The following is a 17,457-nucleotide window of genomic DNA, read 5'->3' as shown; positions in this document are numbered from 1 at the left end:
ACTTCATCCACCTCATGGTTGTATGTAATGCACACCATTATATAAAAGACTCTAAGACCCTAATGGTTAAAATGGTTTAAGAACTGAGCATTTCCCTGACATATCTGGCCACAGCCCTAACATCTAATAAAACAGTTTGGGAAACACTGTCATATAATATAGGAAATAATATCACTCTGGCATAAAGAAACATTAAAAAAGACTCACTAATCTAGGCACACTAATTGAAACAAGAATGATAATGTCTAAACAAAATACTGATGTGTCTCTCTGGAACCATTTTGACTTGTTCTGGTTTTGACTTATGATTAAGACTTTGGAGGCCATGTGCCTCAAAATAATATCTGATCTGTTTTTTCTTTTGTGTTCCAGTATTTTCTTTTTCATAAATGTGAAAGGTCAGCAAATACAGTTATATTATTTCTGTGCCTCAGGTTCCACATTTCCAATCCAATTATTTTAATAAATGATTTTTAAAAGAGCTTCTATAGGTTGAATAAAGATAAAACAATGACAAAAGTCGGTACTTATTGTTGTTTGGTTGGTGGATTTGGTTTTTGTTAAGGCTGACTGGTAGGCAGCAACAGAAGGAGAAAGCTAACCTAGGGACCTGCTCATCCTATCAGATCTCATTCCATCCTCTCATGCTTACTCTGTTCAACTCATCTCTAAATATGTCATACATTTGGAGGTCTCTAAATACGTCATACATTTGGAGGAGCAGACATGTGGCTCCTGGACAAGGAAAACAAAATGACATCTTTTTTTTAATGATACTAAAATCCACGCTCTTGATCTCCAAACCAACTACATTATGCAAGTGGAATTTTTACTATCAATAAGCTTTAAACAGCCCTCTGCTAAATTAATCAAACTGCTGTTCAGTGTGGAGATGTGGGGCAATAGGCAGACAAAAGAACATCAGTATTTAGAAGCCGGAGACATTCCAAATAGGGGTGGATATGATAGGGAAAGCGGTTCTGGGAAGCCAAACCAGGAATTTAAGGTTGGTGTGGTCACAGCTGAAAGCTGCTGAAGAGACACGTATGATCAACTTCATGCTCATGGAAACATAAGGGTGTATTAGTGCATGCCTGTAATCCCAGGCACTTTAAAGGAAAAAGCAGGAAGACCATGCCAAATTCCACACTGGCCTGTATTATGTTAGTTCCAGGCCAGAGTTACATAGCAAGATTCTATTTTAAAAAAAAATAATAATAATAAATAAATAAAAATTAATTTGAATCATCTGGTAAAGACACTAATGGGTTAGAATATGACAATCAGGATTCTTAAAGGCCACTCTATTAAAGTGCTAGTGGTCTAAATTGGAGTCAACAGGTCACTGCCGAAATGCTGGTGCCAAAGGCAACTCCTAAGTGGGTGGGACTTCAAGGATGTCTGGATGTGTGAAGTTGGAGACTGGGACTCCCGTCGCTGGCTCAGAGAGGATTCTGTTCAGGAAAAGGCCAGAGAAAGAAGCTTGTTCTGAAGAGGAAATGGTTTGTTTTGACATGCTGAACTGAGACGACGATGAGAAACGCTCAGGTGGCGGGACCAAGCAATTCACAGAGTTAAGATTAAGGGGAAACCTCAATTACAGCGTATGCAAAAAAAAAAAAAAAAAAAAAAAGTTGGGGTAAGGGGTCTTGACAAAAAGACATTAACACATGTCTGGGCCAGGACACATGGCTCAGGGTAGAGTCTGAGGACCTGAGTGCAGTCCCTGGAAGCCAGTAAAAGCCGAATGTGGTGTCTCATGTGTGCAATCCCAACAGTGCTCTGGGGAAATGGGAAGTGGAGAAAGGAGAATCCCTTTGAAGCTGGAAGCCAGCCATCCTGGTAGATACACTGGAGAGGCGGCAAACAGACACTGTCTCAAGCAAAGTAAAGGCTGAGCGCCAACCCCTGAGGTTGTCCTATGACAGCCACACACACACCCTAGCACAAGAACTCAGACACAACACACACTGTATGCGCCCATACAAAAATACATTTCTAAAAATATATTTTTGGCCAATTGTGGTGACGTACACCTCTAATCCAGACATTTGATGGGGAAGAGGGGGGAGCTGAGCCAGGGGGATTTCTAGTTAAGGGTCCAGACTGTGCCTCTGAGTGAGAAACCTGGTCTCAAATACTAAAATGGGCATTATTAGTATCACATTTCTTACCAGTGTTCATGGAGGGACAGGAAAATGGTATTTCAGAAATGAAATAAAAATATCCCATGTCAATACTTGCCTAAGATAAACTGACTAAATCAGTGGCCATTATCTTAAAGCAAGATTCACCTTTTAAAGCACAAGCCACCGAAAGGCAAATCCGGGTGGGTAAAGAATTACAAAATCGTTTCAGGATTGATGAAATTTCACTTAGCTTTTTCTCTTTAACGCTGCGGAGTATGGTGGGGAATTTAAATGGATTAGCCAAATATTTGCCTAAGGATTCCAGAGCCAAGGTACATAATTTTCCAACTATTATGCTCTGCACTGGGCCCTGGCACATCTCTTGCCAACCAGTAGATTTTTTTTTTTCAGTACTGACCCTGGAAAACATCCCTTTAGCAATCCCTCCCTGTCCCCAAATATTCCCAACAACTCTGGTCAGGCCAGTTGAACCAATGTCCCTAAACCTTCTATAAACATTGACTTGGACTGAACTGTAACCCTACTGTCTTGTGCAAATGCTAATCTGTTTTAAATTACCCTATGCTCGATTCCTTTAGCTATGAAATGTAAGGTAACCAACAAAATGCCTACTTTTCTTTAGTGTAAACACGGGGGTGAGAGAAGAGAGGCAGGAACTCCGCTGAGACTATGTTAAACAAAATTAGTAGCATGAATAGTATTAGCTTAATACACAAAATAAAGGTTAAATATCTTAAATATGTACGCTCCAATAAAGTCTTATTCATGTTAAACTGCAGGTTACTTGAAGCCAGCAGCTTGAAATTTCATTTAATAATGAACTCTTTTCTCAACAACTACACAAGACAGAGCAGCTGGTGAGGAGGGGGTGTCTGTACTGCTGCTCTCTTTCCTAAAGTGGGGGTTCACTATGTCGCTGCCCCACCTGGAACTTACAGAAATGCCCCTGCCTCTGCTTCCCAAGTGCTAGGATTACAAATATGCATCACCCCACCCAGTGAGCAGCTACGATTTAAGAGGTACAGCTCAGTAGTAGAGCATTTGCTTTGCATGCATAAGGCCTTAGGTTCAATCCCCAGTCGGAGGAGGGATGGGGGGTGGAGTAGGGGGGACAGGGAGGGCAGGGGGTGGGGACCACCAGGTCCCCCATTCACTTATTCAGCTTTCTTCACACTGCCATCCCCAGCCAGTCCAGGATCTAAGGTAACCTTTTCACTACTTTAAGGAAGACACTTTCAAGTCATTCTTTTGGCTAATCACTAATCCAGCATTAAATTATGGTAAGCCAGACCCCACTACCAAAGGAAATACATTAATTTTTTTTATTAAAGAAGCTATTTCTATATTAAAGAGTTCAAATCCCTAGTCTGTCAAATAACTGTAGTGTTATCTTAAACAATGGCATTACGTGTCTTCCTGCCCCCTTAAAGCAACTTGAGGGGCTGGAGAGATGGCTCAGTGGTTAAGAGCACTGACTGCTCTTCCAGAGGACCTGGGTTCAATTCCCAGCATCCACACGGCAGCTCACAAGTGTCTATAATTCCAGTTCCGGGGGACCCAACACCCTTGGCAAAAACACCAATGCACATGAAATAAATAATTCCTTTTAAAAAACTGCAATAAAAAAGCAACTTGGATACAGAGGCAGAAAACAGGAATTGTGACTTGGCCAGGCAACTTTCATCATTCTGGATTCATACGAAATTCTGTTGCACGTGGAATCACCAGAGTGAGGGCTCTCTTAAGTATCCAAGTATTGCCATATTTGGTCATTTCTGTTAGAAAATTCCTTCCTGCCTGCCAGATTTCTTAGTATTCATCTCGTAATTCATAAACCATCTACTTATAGAGAAAGAATAGTGTACTAGGCAGTGCTGGGGTTGGGGGGGGTGAGGGAAACCACAGTGAACAGGACAAAGTTAGTTCTTTAAAATGCTTACAAAGATGTAAACAAGCAATTAATTACAAAACAGACAGTCCCTAACGTCTAATGAAGCTTTAACCTAAACTTTCCACTTTATAATAATGCAAAAGCAATGAGCGCTCAGCAGAACTTCCTTCGATGTTTGAATTTCTATCTTTTCCCCGGGATAGCCCTAAGATATTGGATACATTCCTGTGGTGCTCAGCCATTTCTCATCAGCCCTTCCATCATGAGGGGAAACCCAGTCTTAGCAGTGAACTGTGTTGCCAAAACAGGGTGTTTGGTAGGTTAGGCATTACCAATGCATATCAACCTACTGTAATATCATCTTACTATGGATGGATGAAGAGACGTAACCCTTCATGTGTAGGGAAGCATTCGTGTATTATGACAGCCTTTAGAAACATCTAGCAGAATCCTACAGGGAAGGGTTCCAGGAAACGATTTCTGAGATGAGAATTTTGTCTTAGCAAGCAGCTCAACAATGAATAGTGCCCAGGGATTCGGTGGTAAAAGAATAGAGGGCAAAGTATAGACAGAAAGGTCCAGGAAGAACATTCTGAGAAACAGGAGGTAGCATATGCTCCAAGGAGTACCACTACTATTACCCAATGCTCCAAAGCACTTCCCTGGACAAGGAAGTATACTCCAAAAGATGTCAGTTTGCCCGTGATGTCATGAAGGAGGGTTACCACAAACTGAGGCTGTACATGAGCAGGCAAATGCACAACTTCTGTAGAATGTTGCACTTCAAATTTCATAATTTCTAATATAAATACTAGAATTCTTTTTAAAAGCAGGGTCTCAATACATAGGCCCGACTCTCAATACATAGGCCCGACTGGCTTGGAATTCTTAATTCTCCTATTTCAGATGTCCAGGTGTTGATATTTGAAGTATATGGTATACTCAGTTTAAATATTGTAATTCTTAAGATGCAGTCACGCCTTTTGACTGGGAATCCCTCCATTTAATGAACATGTCTTTATTCTCATGTCTTTATTCTCATTTAGATTTCCTTTCTAAAGGAAAATCATTGATGTTATATTCCAAAATGTGACTTCTCAGCCAGCACCAGTGACTCAAGGTTGTAATGCCAGCTCCTCTGGAAGCTGAGGCAGGAATGTCACAAAGGCAAGGCTAGTTGGAGCTATAGAGTGAGTTCAAGTCTTGCCTGGGTAGTGAGACTCTATTTGGATATATAGAGTCAAATGAAGGTAAGGGATGCAGACTAGTGGTAGAATGCTTGTAGAACATGTGGGAGAGGCTGGGTTCAGTCCCTTGGACCACACACAAAACCTCTCAGAAGAATATAATCCAGTGTTTGGAAGTGTATATTTTATATGTATATAAACACAAAAAAATCTAAAAGCATAAACTAATACATTAACAGAAGTTAGATGAATTCCGTGGTGTTTTTTTAATTTTCCTTCCTTTCGTCATGACTAGTTTTCTAACTATTTTAACTTACTTTGTCTGCACCTGTGAACACATGCACACACACACACACACACACACACACACACACACACACACACACACACACACACCCCTGCACAGGTACAAGCCATGGGACACAGGTCCAGATCAGAGGACACTTTCAGGGGGCCTGGTTCTTTCCCTAGGATGTGTGGGTACCAGGGACGGAACTCGGGTCTTCCAGCTTGTGGCAGGTGCCTTCTTTACCAGCTTAGCCATTTCACCAGCCCCATTCGAAAGTTCCAACAATCAAAACTCTGATTCTTAGGTTTTTAAAACTGTTTTATTTTCATAATCTTTCCATGGTTGAAAGGTCAAGAGAATCAGGGAGCAGTCTATAGTCAGCGCAACTGGGTTCTTGGTTCTGGCCTAAACTTTAATAACCTCTGGCCCCAGAGAGTGAGTCGGCCTTCCAATCTCCTTGTTATCTGGTTCTACATATTTTATCCCTTCTGTTTCTTCTGGCACTAATCCCATCTCTGACCACACCAAGATGCAAAATCAGAGCCCCAATCCTTTGAGGTTTTAAGGAATGTCCTGCTAATTCATATAGGAAAAGGGAAATGCCAGGAGGTCGCAAACATGGCAAAGTGTAAGAGAAAAAAAAAATGATTTTTTTTTTCATGAACTCTAAATCATGGACAGCTGAGGCCTATTCTTAGCAAACGTCAGAAATCAAGCGACACTGGAATTCAGGAGTGGGAACAGGGAGTGTTATAAAGACCACTGCTAGAATGAACGAGTTAAACAGGATTAAACATTGCCGAAGTCAAACAGGGGTAGATGTCAGGAAAACCAATGTTCACAATATTTAACACCTTTTCCCAATCCACAGACATTAAACATTCCAAGTGTCTGTAAAGTCCTGTTGTCTGTTGTGTTTGTTTCTGTGAACCTGTCTGCACTCTCAGGAAGGTCAAGTAGCCGATGCACAGGGAGTAAGTGGCGCACACCTCAGGAGTGTGACAGAACAGGGATTCACACCTGGGCTCCCTGAGTTAACTGAGCAAATGTGACCATGCAAACTGAACAGTCTCGGGCTCTCAGCACATCCGAAAGCGAGGAAGAGAAACTCCGTGTGCTTTCCCATTAGGAAGAGCTTTGATCCAACCATTTTCTCTTCCTCATGCCTCACCTCCAGTCCACCAAGGCAGGATACCTAATATTAACAAGTTCTTTGCCCCGGTGAGGACCTTTTGATGAATGGTTACAAGACTGCTACTCAGGCCTAACAATCAAATCACTCTTTTGCATTTCCTCTTATCTACAGAAACACTGAAGTAAAAAGATCAAAAATGGAAGTTCAGTATTCCCTCTTTTAATGGTACCGTGAATGACCGGCTTTTATAAGTTTGGAACATGTAATTCATTCTTAGAAAGTGTCAGATATTAAATGGTATGTTAAATTTTATCTACAACTTGAACTGAAAATGATTTCTAATGGTTTAAATGGAACAGCGGCTGAAAACAATTCAAAATAACCATGGACTGTTCTCTGCAGAAGACTTCCTTCAATGGTGAAGTGTAATTTACTTGCAATGAAAACATTAATCTAATGCTATAAGTTGGTAAGCATATTAAATCAAGACAGAGCTGGTGTGGTTGATCACGTCTGTAACTCCAGCACTCAGGAAGCAGAGGCGGGACAATCACAGCCCAAAGCTAGAGAGTGGTCAACATAGAGAGTCCCAGGCCGGCCTGTGTGACAGTGAGACTGTCTCAAAAACAGTTCTAGAAATATAAAAATAAATCAAGATCCAGCAGAGGCATTTTAATTTTGAACACCTGATAGGTATTTCGGGTTGGGAAGTGGATAATGAATATTAATATGGATAATGAAAGCAATATATTTTTAATAAACAATAATCTCTGCCCTCGAATACAAACTTACAGGGATTTCCTGCTATCCTTTATCAAACAACTTTTATGTTTGTTGCACTGTAAGAACAAGCCTCGAGAAAACAAAGCAACCACACAACCCTGCTTTTTTTTCCTTTCCAGATTATACACACAAGCCCCAGATATTTAAATAGGCACCAAGGAAACACACTACCTCTTCATAGAGCGGCATAGGAAAGGCAATATTTCTTACTTTGAAAACAGGCATGGTACTTGTTTCTACAGGGAAAACTGATGTTATCTTAATGAGTTAATTATTCATCCCAGCACCTTAGGCTTGATCCTAGGGACATTCATAACTACTCCACCTCCAGCCACCGAACCCTAGCTCATTAATTGCTGATAAAGAACCTTAGCTGTGCTATCTAACAGATGTAAGAGATTAAAGTCGCAGTCTGCCCCTCTTGGTGCAGACACTGGGGCTACAAGTATCTTACCATAAATCAGAGCACCTGGGAGGCTGAGGCAGGAGGACTACCTTGAGTTCTAGGCAAGCCTGGGCTATAGAGGAAACACGAAAACACACGCACACACACACATACACACACACACACACACACACACACACACACATACACACATACACACACACACACACATACACACACACACATACACACACACACACACACACACACACACACATACACACACACACACATCCCTCAAAGAAAGGCCCACTTAGGGTATTCCTGTCCCCACACTCCACTAAAGGGAGGTGACAACCAACTGCACCTGATTGCCTGAGACTGTTTTCCATGGCCACATAGCATGTTTTAGCCCTTACAATAATCCAAGAGGACATCCATCATATACTAATGTCCTCTGGATATTAAGTGTAGGAGCAGTGTTAATTTAATCAAACATCCTCTAATTTAATTTGATCCATAATTACAAAAATGATGGTACTCTCAGAAATTAAGAAATAATGTAATTTAGTCAATCAATGTGATGCCAATCCTGAGACTTAGGGTGAACTATATTTGGGTACAGGATAACCATTCAAACTAAGATTTTATTTTCTTTTTTTATTATTTTTGAGATGAAGAATACAATATAAATTCTAAGTATTTTAAAGGTACACATTAATATCAAGCTTTTAAAAATATTTACAGATGAAAGCTTCTTTGCAATTTCTATATTCATAAATGTTTCCATTAGCTAAGAGATATTTTGGAATGTGGTCAAGATATTTTGAACGTCGACTCCTAACAGCTGGGGTAGGCTCAGGAGTCTCTGTAGATTTAGTCTCTCACAATAGCCAAAGCTCTTTTAAATCAGTTGTCCCTAAAAGAATAAAGGAAGAAAATCCTAACCATGAAAATGTGTTTTTGTAGAAACTTCTGGTGCTAATTCTACTTCCTCATGACAAAATTGGATTTGGGGCGGCATCAAAGCCTTGACAATTTACGACTAAAATGTGCATTTCTCATTCTTCTCCAGAAGTCATCCACTCCAGCTACATGTAACTCCAAAATCTTTTCCTACAACTAATGTGAAAACCAAAATAACCACTCCTTGGGGGTGGGAAAAACAAAAACAAAACCGTTTGGAGAACTGGCAGACCGCATGTTTATGTCAACCTTCAGGGAAAGGGAAACACATGGGAAACACAAGGGAAACACAGGGAAAGGGAAACAACTCATGGGGGGAAAAAATCACCACTGGCGAGCAAACTATTTTGTGACATTTTATGTCTTTCACGTATTTCACTCCAAGCTCAATACTCCCAATTTTGCACCGACTCTCCTGTGTCAAATCAGAACGCCTAAGGAGCAATCCACTGCTGTGGCAGAACAGTTTAACATGAGAGTTCTCTGCTCTTCGCCTGTAGCGTAGCTTCAGAAGAAGAAAAATAAAACTTCAAGTATATTCATTTTCCTCCTGCTATATAAAATCGGGAGACATCAGGATAGGAATGCACCTAGGAAGCAGCCCCGTGAATTAAAACAAACAAGCAAAATACCCAAACACGGAACACGCTAGGAACAAAGGAAACACAAGCTTGTGAACAGGAAATGAAGCAACTCTATATTCATAAATACCTTTTGGGGCCGCCAACGTAGGTGAAAGTAAAGGTGGAGTCTGAGTATCTGAAATCTGAAACGAAAAGTCGTGTTAAAAAGCCACCCCGGGTGGGTTGTTTTTAACCCCAATTCTGTCTGGAACCTGCTAGTTCATGGGAGCCAAGGAGGCCCGAGCAGGACGGGAATGGAGGGCTGGAGAGCCAGGAGTGGGCACCGCCACTGTGCGGGAGGGGATGCCGAGCACCCCGCGGGGTGCAGCGGGAGTCTGCCCCCCGCAACAAGTGCCGGGTGCCATGGCAACGGCGGGGAATTTCCCAGCCAGGCGGCCGGAAGCAACCCCTGCCAGGCTTCGGGCTGCGAAGCCCGAACTGCTCTCGGCCTCGGGGGGAGCAAAGATGGACGCAAAGCGACCCCCGGGCTGGGCCTGCCTAGCTCAGGAGCCCCGGGCATCCCATCCCTTCCCCGGGGTGGTGTCTTGTGCGCTCGCTCGCAAGAGGAGCGGGTGCAGCCGAGGGGGGCGGGAGCCCGGCCCAGCGCTGCTTTCTCCCGGGGCCTCGGTGGCGCCGAGCGGAGCGGCGCGGCGCGGCGCAGCGCAGCGCAGCCGGTCCCTTCCCGGCCGCCGCCGTTCGGCCGATGGCGCAAAGCCCGCCCCGCTCGGCCGCGGCTGCCGGAGCCCGGAGGATGCTCCGGGCACCGCCGGTGGCTGGAATCCAGCGCCCGGCCCCTCGGCTCCAACCGCGCGGGTCCTGCCCCCCGGAGCCGGAGGTTGCCCCTGGCCTGGCGGAGCTTGGCGGGGCTGGAGGGATGCTCGTGCCCCCCTCCCCCTTGGGGCTCCAGCTCACGCCGCTGCAGCTGTTTGCAAATGCACCGGGAACGGGGTCTTGCAGCCCCACACCCCCAGCTACACGCGTCGCGGTCAGAAATCTGGGCAGGGGGGATGGCCGGAGGGGAAGGCTGGCTCCGGGTCCCAGGATCCAGGAGGCAAGAACTCACCTGCAAACAGGCAGTCTTTCTCGGCTCTGGACTTCTGGATCACGACGTCGATATCCTTCTGAATTCTCTCTTGCCTTGAACACATCCCCATTAAATAAATCCCTGGAAAAGAAGCAGCCGCTATTTCCACCCCACCCCACCCCCCTCGCACGCTTCCAGCTTTCGTAAATATTCAGTTAAAAATGAAACCTCTGGCCGAGGCAGGGGCTGAAGGCGAAGTGGTTTCGGAAGTGATCCCGGGTGAGAGAGGAGGAGGTGGAGGAGGAGGAGGAGGAGGAGGAGGAGGGGGAGGTCGGCTTTGCATTCCCAGATGTGACCGCCCAGCTGCTGCTCGCCGCTGCTGGATTCCAATTTCCTCCCCTTCTGACAATGGATGGTGATGACACCGAGTCTCACTTTCTCCCTCCCCCGCCCGGAGACGGACGGCCGTGGGGAGCCGAGGGGCCCGAAGGGGGCCGGAGACCGCTGGAGAGCGATCGGCAGCCGTGGAGCGGCGGGCGCCGGCGAGGGGCGAGCCCCGCTCCGACTCACGCGCGCACACCCCTCGCGGCCCGCACGCCGGCCTTCCCACACCCGCGCACACTCGCGCCCGCGGGCGGCGGCCGTGCCCAGGCTGCTGCAGCGCCGCCCGCCCGCTCGCCCGCCGCAGACCCTCCCGCACCCGCCGCGGGTCACCGGGCCCGGCTGCGCGCGGCTGGGGCTTTAATAGTATCCGCCATCCGCGCAGTCTGGATTTCCCCACCCCCGACCGCCACTCGCGCCGGGAGCTGAGTGACAGTGTAGGTAGTGAAGACTCCCTGGGGCTCCCAGCCTCTCCCGCACACCCCCCCCTCCCCGCCTTTCCACCACTTTTATGAATTCGACTCCACTTTCAGAAGGAATTATGAGTCATATGGAAACCCAAGCCGGAGTGGCTGGGAGGGAGAAAGGGGAGGAAAGAAAAATCTTCAAGAATTAAAAATAAATAAAGTGAACAAATCTTTCCTTGTAATCACATCAGGCATGAAGGGAAAAGCCTGGAGATTGCTCCAGAATCACCCTCTCATTTCTTTAATGCCTTAATTTTTGATGGTGGCAGTGGTAGTGGTGTTTTTTTGTTTGTTTGGTTGGTTGGTTTTGTTTTGCTTTATTTTATTTTCCCTTAGGTTGAAGTTCAGCCCCTTTGAGGAGCTCTTTGGAAAATGAAGCCCTTTCTGAGAGATTCCAAAGACTCACCAGTATTTCCGGCTTAGCTCTGTTAATAAGAAATTGACAGGCGCAGCTGGAATGTGCCAGGGTCTCCCTAGGCGAGAGGCTCTGGCTTGGGTCATATTCAGAAACCACCCTTCTGCGGGCTAGCCAGGGGGAAAGCTTCTCCAGTCCTGGTATCTTGAGCAGCAAAGCAATACTGCTGAGATCCTCGCTTCTGTCCTGCCTGAAGCTTAGGGTAGTTGGCCCACCCTTATTGCTGTAACTTAACAATGTGGACGGGGCTCCACCGTGCACTTTTCTTTAGCATCTTTACTGAGAACTTTCCCCTGGCAGACCATGCTTATTTTGTTTTGCATTCCAAAACCAAGCAGTGTCTGGAATATAGGAGACGTTATCAATCAGCTAGCTGGTCGGGAGCCTTTTAATCTTCCCGATAGGAAAAGTGAGTAGGCGAGAAGTTCTTCCTGTGCTGGCAAGCCTGGGTGAGTGCCCCAGGCCTAGGGGCTGAACAGACAAACCCAGAGGAGTATTACCGTCTCAAACCCTTTAGAATCCAGACACTCGCTCTTGACACTCGGGTTGTAGGCTTACCTATCTCCAGCCTTTCAGCATCTGTAGTCTCATACTTGTCCTCTTTTGTAATCCTCGGTTTCTGACAGTTATGGGTGACAGCATAAGACAGCATCCTGCAGCAATTTGGTGGTGCTTTCCCGCTTTCAAGTTCTCCCACAGGCCTTGCACACAGGGATCCTTAGCCCTCCCTGACAAGTGATCTGAGGCCCAGGCCTATGGTTGCTCAGATCTGTAGTCTTTAAGGCTTGACCACATTCAGGAACTCTTCCAGAGACCAACCGAAGCCTTCAGTTTCCCTTTACTACCTTGCTTGAGAAGACTTCTCTAAAGGTCAATGTTGCAATGTGTGTGTGTGTGGGTGGGTGGGGGACGGTCAGCAAAAGGGAGTGTCTTCTGGGCTAAAGTGAGCCAAACAACCTGCTTTTATGTTGCCAGAAAGGGGGGGGGGGGTGATAGGGTTTGAACCAATCCTGGCAGTTCCTCATACAGACCAAGGACCACGTTGGCTCCAATCACGGTTCTTCTGATGGATTACTAGGGGAAGTCTCCATCTGCCATGGATAGAGAAGGCTTCAAGGTCACCTAGAGTTTACCAAGGCATGCTGTGGGAAGATATCCAGTGCTAGCTGTTTGAGACACTCATGTCTGAGACCGTGACATTAGGAGTTGGAGTTATACTTCATTAACTGGACTGCTTCTCCTGTTTCCAGAGAGGGAAAGCCATGGTGATTGTAGTAGGCTCCCATGGAGTGTTTGGAATGGCAAGAGCTAGGGTGAGAGTATTTGGGCTGGCTACTTGGCTGATAATCCTGTGCTTAAGGCAGCCAGGATATCAAGGCAGGGTACTGAAGCTTACAAGTTAAGGCATCAACTTGCCCTAGTCCCCAACATACCATTAAAAAGGATGCTTTCCCTTGGTGCAGGGAGGAGGGGCTTGGACCTGCCTCAACTGAATGTACCAGGCTCTGCCGACTCCCCATGGGAGACCTTGCCTTGGAGGAGGTGGGAATGGGGGTGGGTTGTGGGGGAAGGCTTGGGGGGTGGGAGGAGGGAGGACAGGGGAATCTGTGGTTGGTATGTAAAATGAATAGGAAATCTCTTTATAATAATAAAAAATTAAAAAGAAATAAATACATAATTTTTTTTAAAAAAGGATGCTTTCAACAAAGCCCCATAACCAATCACATTTATTTAACAGTACTTTAACAGTGTTCAACACCTTTAGAAAGGCAGGCTCCTCTCAGTCGTCTTCAAGACCTCAGTGCTGGCTGAATACACAAAGAGTTGTTTCTTGCAGCCTTTCTTTACAAGGTACACCCGTCTCAGTCAGCATCTCTTATCAGCCTAAGTTCCCAACAGTCACTGGAGTGGCTCAGAGCTTTCCTCTGTCTGATCCTCATCCTGACAGTGGTGACATGACATGTAAGAGAGGAAGACCCGTGGTCCTCCCTGACAGATTCCATTCCACTGCATCAAAAGTAAGAGATTTCATCCCAACGCCTTCACCTAGCAGACAAGAAACAAAGCGTGTCTGGCATGTTCTGCCATCCCCAGTGAAGTTAAAAAGAGAACTCCAAATTCTCTAGATCCACTGTCGATACGACCACAATAGCAACTTCTCCCTCCCTGGATGAGTCCTGATTAGGATCTAGTAGATTTGACTCCCCTCTGGTTGCTTTGCTGTAGAAACATCAGACAACAAAGGCACTTTCCTCCTGATTGTCCCTTCCTAAATTGATGAGTACATCCTTCTACATATACATACAGAAATAGTTATTTAATAATAATGTATTTAATTAGTCAGTTGACTAATTCCTCATTGTTCTGCAGCTACATGCAGTAGTTTTCTACCATATTGTTTGGATGAATTTGGTACAAGTAACTTTTGTTACAAACAACTTATAATTCCAGGAATAAAGATAGCCTCTAGTTCATAGCAGTGTGTCCTATGTGTCTGGCATTGTCTGGAGATTCTGAAGGTAAACCGAGGGAACTGTGAAGCAAGTTTGAGGTAAGACAGGGCTACACAGTGAGATCCAGGCCAGCCTGGACTAAAGGGTGAAAACCTGTTTCAAAACAAACAAATAACAACAACATAACTCCAAAAAGACAAAGTCAAAATTATTCAGTAAGCCAACTGACTCCATTTTCTCAAGACAGCACCTAGGGTAATACCTATCTTCTATGGGAACTGAATCATATCAAGGAAATAATATCTTCAATTGGCATGGTTTGATCATAGTGTGATACTTACAGGGACAGGCTGTCCTCCTGACCAGCGCATGTCCTGTGGGCTTGCCCTAGTGACAGCACCTATTACACTTACTGTTTGTCCTCCTTTCTTAAGAGGCTCTGAGCCTGTGTAATTTGCTCTGTTCAAAAGCCTTTCTCCTCTCTTTCAGCTGATGTGTGAAACACAGACCGTACTCAACAAATAACCTGTTAAAAAGACAGGGGACGGCAGCCTTCCATGGAGCAAAGTGGAAACAGCAAAGAATAACACAGAATTCAGAGGGCTGGACGTGGAGGCTGAGTGCTGGGGAGACTGAGAATGAAAAAGAAAGTCAGGAGTAAAGAAAGTATGGAATGGTGTTATAGGGTGTGGGAAGATTTGGACACAGTGGGATGCTGCATTTGGCCCCCATAAACTTTCAAATCCACCTGTGTACTTCTTTTCTCAGCTCCACATTCAGGGATCCACATTCAGTGATTTCACATTAGTATGAAATTATCTATGGTCAGACTATTATACCATGGAAGTTAAAATCACCACTTAGCCGGTGTTTTTCTTTTTCACCAGGAAGTTGAATCCTAATCACTTGTCATGCCACTACATGGAAATGTGGGAAGAGCAGGTATATGGTTATTAATGAAGCCATGAAGGTATAACCCCAGTAATAACGGGATTAAAAAGTGAGATAAAGACACAGCTAGGTATGACACTGTGTTGCCTGTAATCTCAGCACTCCGGAGGCAGAGGTAGGAGGATTGCTGCAAGTTCAAGGCCAGCCTAGTCTACACAGAGAGTTCTAGGCTAGCCAAAACTGCAAAGCAGGGGCTGTACACACCTATTTCTCTGCAACAGAAAGATTGTGAAAGAAAATACATGACACAACGTGTTCAGTCTCTATGGGTTGCCCTCTCCAACAACAGAGTTGTGCATGGCAAGATTGGTAGACAGTAGCACAAACAGTTGCCCTCTATTAGAGGCTTGCAGTTTTAAGGAAGTTTTTGTCTGTCCAAGTAGATCAATCTTAGCCTGTGTCATGGGCTGGAAGTGTGCCAGGACCAATGGCTGCTGCATTCCAACAGGACCAGGCGTGGTCATGGCAGCTGCACTGCTTTAAATCTGAGCCAGGAGCTCATATATCCCACATGGTCCAAGTCTGCTTCCTCATGCCACTTGGCACACCAGCCTCCTGAAATGTTGACATTAGCAAACTTCCAACACAAAGGTTGCCAACTCGAGCATATTTTTCTTTACTGCCTAGATTATTTTAGGTGTGGGCCTGCCTAATAGAAGTATGAACTAAACGGGATTTTATATTGTCTCTCTCACATACACATTCTCTCTCCTCTCGAAATGGCTCACCCTTACTCCTCTCTCTCTCTCTCTCTCTCTCTCTCTCTCTCTCTCTCTCTCTCTCTCTCTCTCTCTCTCTCAATTTTATTGGTAAAAGAAAGGAGAGAGGCCAGGGTGGGCTGGATCAGTAGCTAAACGGGCTTGCTGCCAGGCATGATGACCTGAATTGGATCCCAGAACCCTCATGGCTGATGGAAAGAACTGACTCCTGAAAGCTGTCCTCTGACTTTCGCATGCATCCCAACACACACACACACACACACACACACACACACACACACACACACACACACACATTAAAAATGTATGAAAGAAAAGGAAGGAAGAAAGGAAAGAAGGAGAACTGAGGGTATGAATCAGTTGACCCACCTATGCTGAAATCCCAGTGCGTGGGATGCAGAAGCACATGACTCCTGATTTCAAGGCTATCCTCAGCTACAGACAAGTTTAAGGCCAGCCTGAGGTACATGGAACCCCGCCTCAAAGACAGGAAGGAAAGGAGGAAGGGAGGAAGGAAGAAGAGAGGGAGGGACTGGATGTATAGCTTACTGGTTGTGATAAGGTTAAGAACAAAGGTTGGCATTATAAAGAATGGTAGGGTTAAAATAGCAAGGTTGGAAACACTGGAGGTGAGAAATGAAAGGACTTGCAGCTGGGTATGAGATAACCAAGCTGACCAGATAAGAGGAATAGCAAGGCTCCGAGCCAGTATTGGCAGGCTGACTGGTTCCTCCTCCTTGAAGAACATATGCAAGGCACATTGCCCTTCCTTATAATCATGCTTCAAATAAACCCAACTGAAGCAGACTAAGGTTAATGACTTCTGAAAAGTCTCCACCCATTTCAGGAAAGAGACTTCCCTAGATCACACCAAAGACAAGGGGTAAAATATGAGATAAACAATAATAACATCTTCTTATCTGTGGTAGGAGCTAGCTCCATAGCCAGATTCCATGCTGGCCATGTAAAGACAAGAACAGAGAGTATAGGGTAACAACAATCGGCAGATCCTTACATAGGTTAAGAAATAAGGGCTGTGTCATCTGCAAGGCTAACATGACCAGCTATGCAGCCTAGGTTAATGGCCAGCAGATAATCAGGGTCAACAGCCGGTAAAGACAAGTCTGAGATGGAAAGAGTGTTCAAGGTATGACCCCTCCCCTAATGGAACATGAAGAGTACCTGACTGACTCTATGACTGGGCCAGGGGGACATACATAGAGCATGTAGGTCTTCATTGGCTCAACTAGTGAAATGCTCAGAGAATTAACCAATATCAACAGAAATTACCCAGGCGTCATCCAGTTTGTGCCATATGTCCTGTAAATAGCCCTTAGATAAACAGGTTGGGGTTCCCCTCCCCCTTTCTTGGAGCCCCCTCCAGAGCACCGCTAGCTCCCAGAGTTCTGCTTTCTGCAACAGATCCTCAAGCTTTCTTCTTTATGCTTCCTCTCTGTAATAAAAACTCCCTTTTAAGCTCATCCTTCCAGCTGCCCTTGAATTTCAGTCTTCAAATTCTCAGGACAAGGACCCAGAGCCAAGTCACGGACTCAGTTGAAGTTCTATGTGACCTTGATCGTGCCAACCCCTAACTCCTGAGTTACCCACACCTTGAGACCCTGCAGTCTCAAGGATGAC

General features: G+C 45.3%; 1 protein-coding gene across 2 annotated transcripts in view; it reads right to left on the bottom strand.

Annotated features, from left to right (window-relative positions):
- Parp8 (poly(ADP-ribose) polymerase family member 8) overlaps positions 1-12,544 on the bottom strand; it is a 182,815-nt gene extending 170,271 nt beyond the window's left edge. The window contains exons 1-3 of one of the 2 annotated variants that reach the window (XM_076551870.1): positions 12,255-12,544; positions 10,473-10,574; positions 9,498-9,552 (exon numbers count right to left, since the gene is read on the bottom strand). In XM_076551870.1, coding sequence (XP_076407985.1) covers positions 9,498-9,552; positions 10,473-10,574; positions 12,255-12,348 — 251 coding nt within the window. In that variant the 5' untranslated portion in view covers positions 12,349-12,544. Of the gene's footprint in view, positions 1-9,497; positions 9,553-10,472; positions 10,575-10,661; positions 11,050-12,254 lie in introns of those variants that run through there. The other variant, XM_042261529.2, reaches the window with a different exon arrangement.
- Positions 12,545-17,457: the final 4,913 nt, after the last annotated feature.

This window comes from Peromyscus maniculatus, chromosome 15, assembly GCF_049852395.1.
Source record: "Peromyscus maniculatus bairdii isolate BWxNUB_F1_BW_parent chromosome 15, HU_Pman_BW_mat_3.1, whole genome shotgun sequence".
NCBI lineage: Eukaryota > Metazoa > Chordata > Mammalia > Rodentia > Cricetidae > Peromyscus > Peromyscus maniculatus.
The sequence above is the reverse complement of the archived record's forward strand: the minus strand, read 5'-3'. Positions and strand labels throughout refer to the sequence as shown.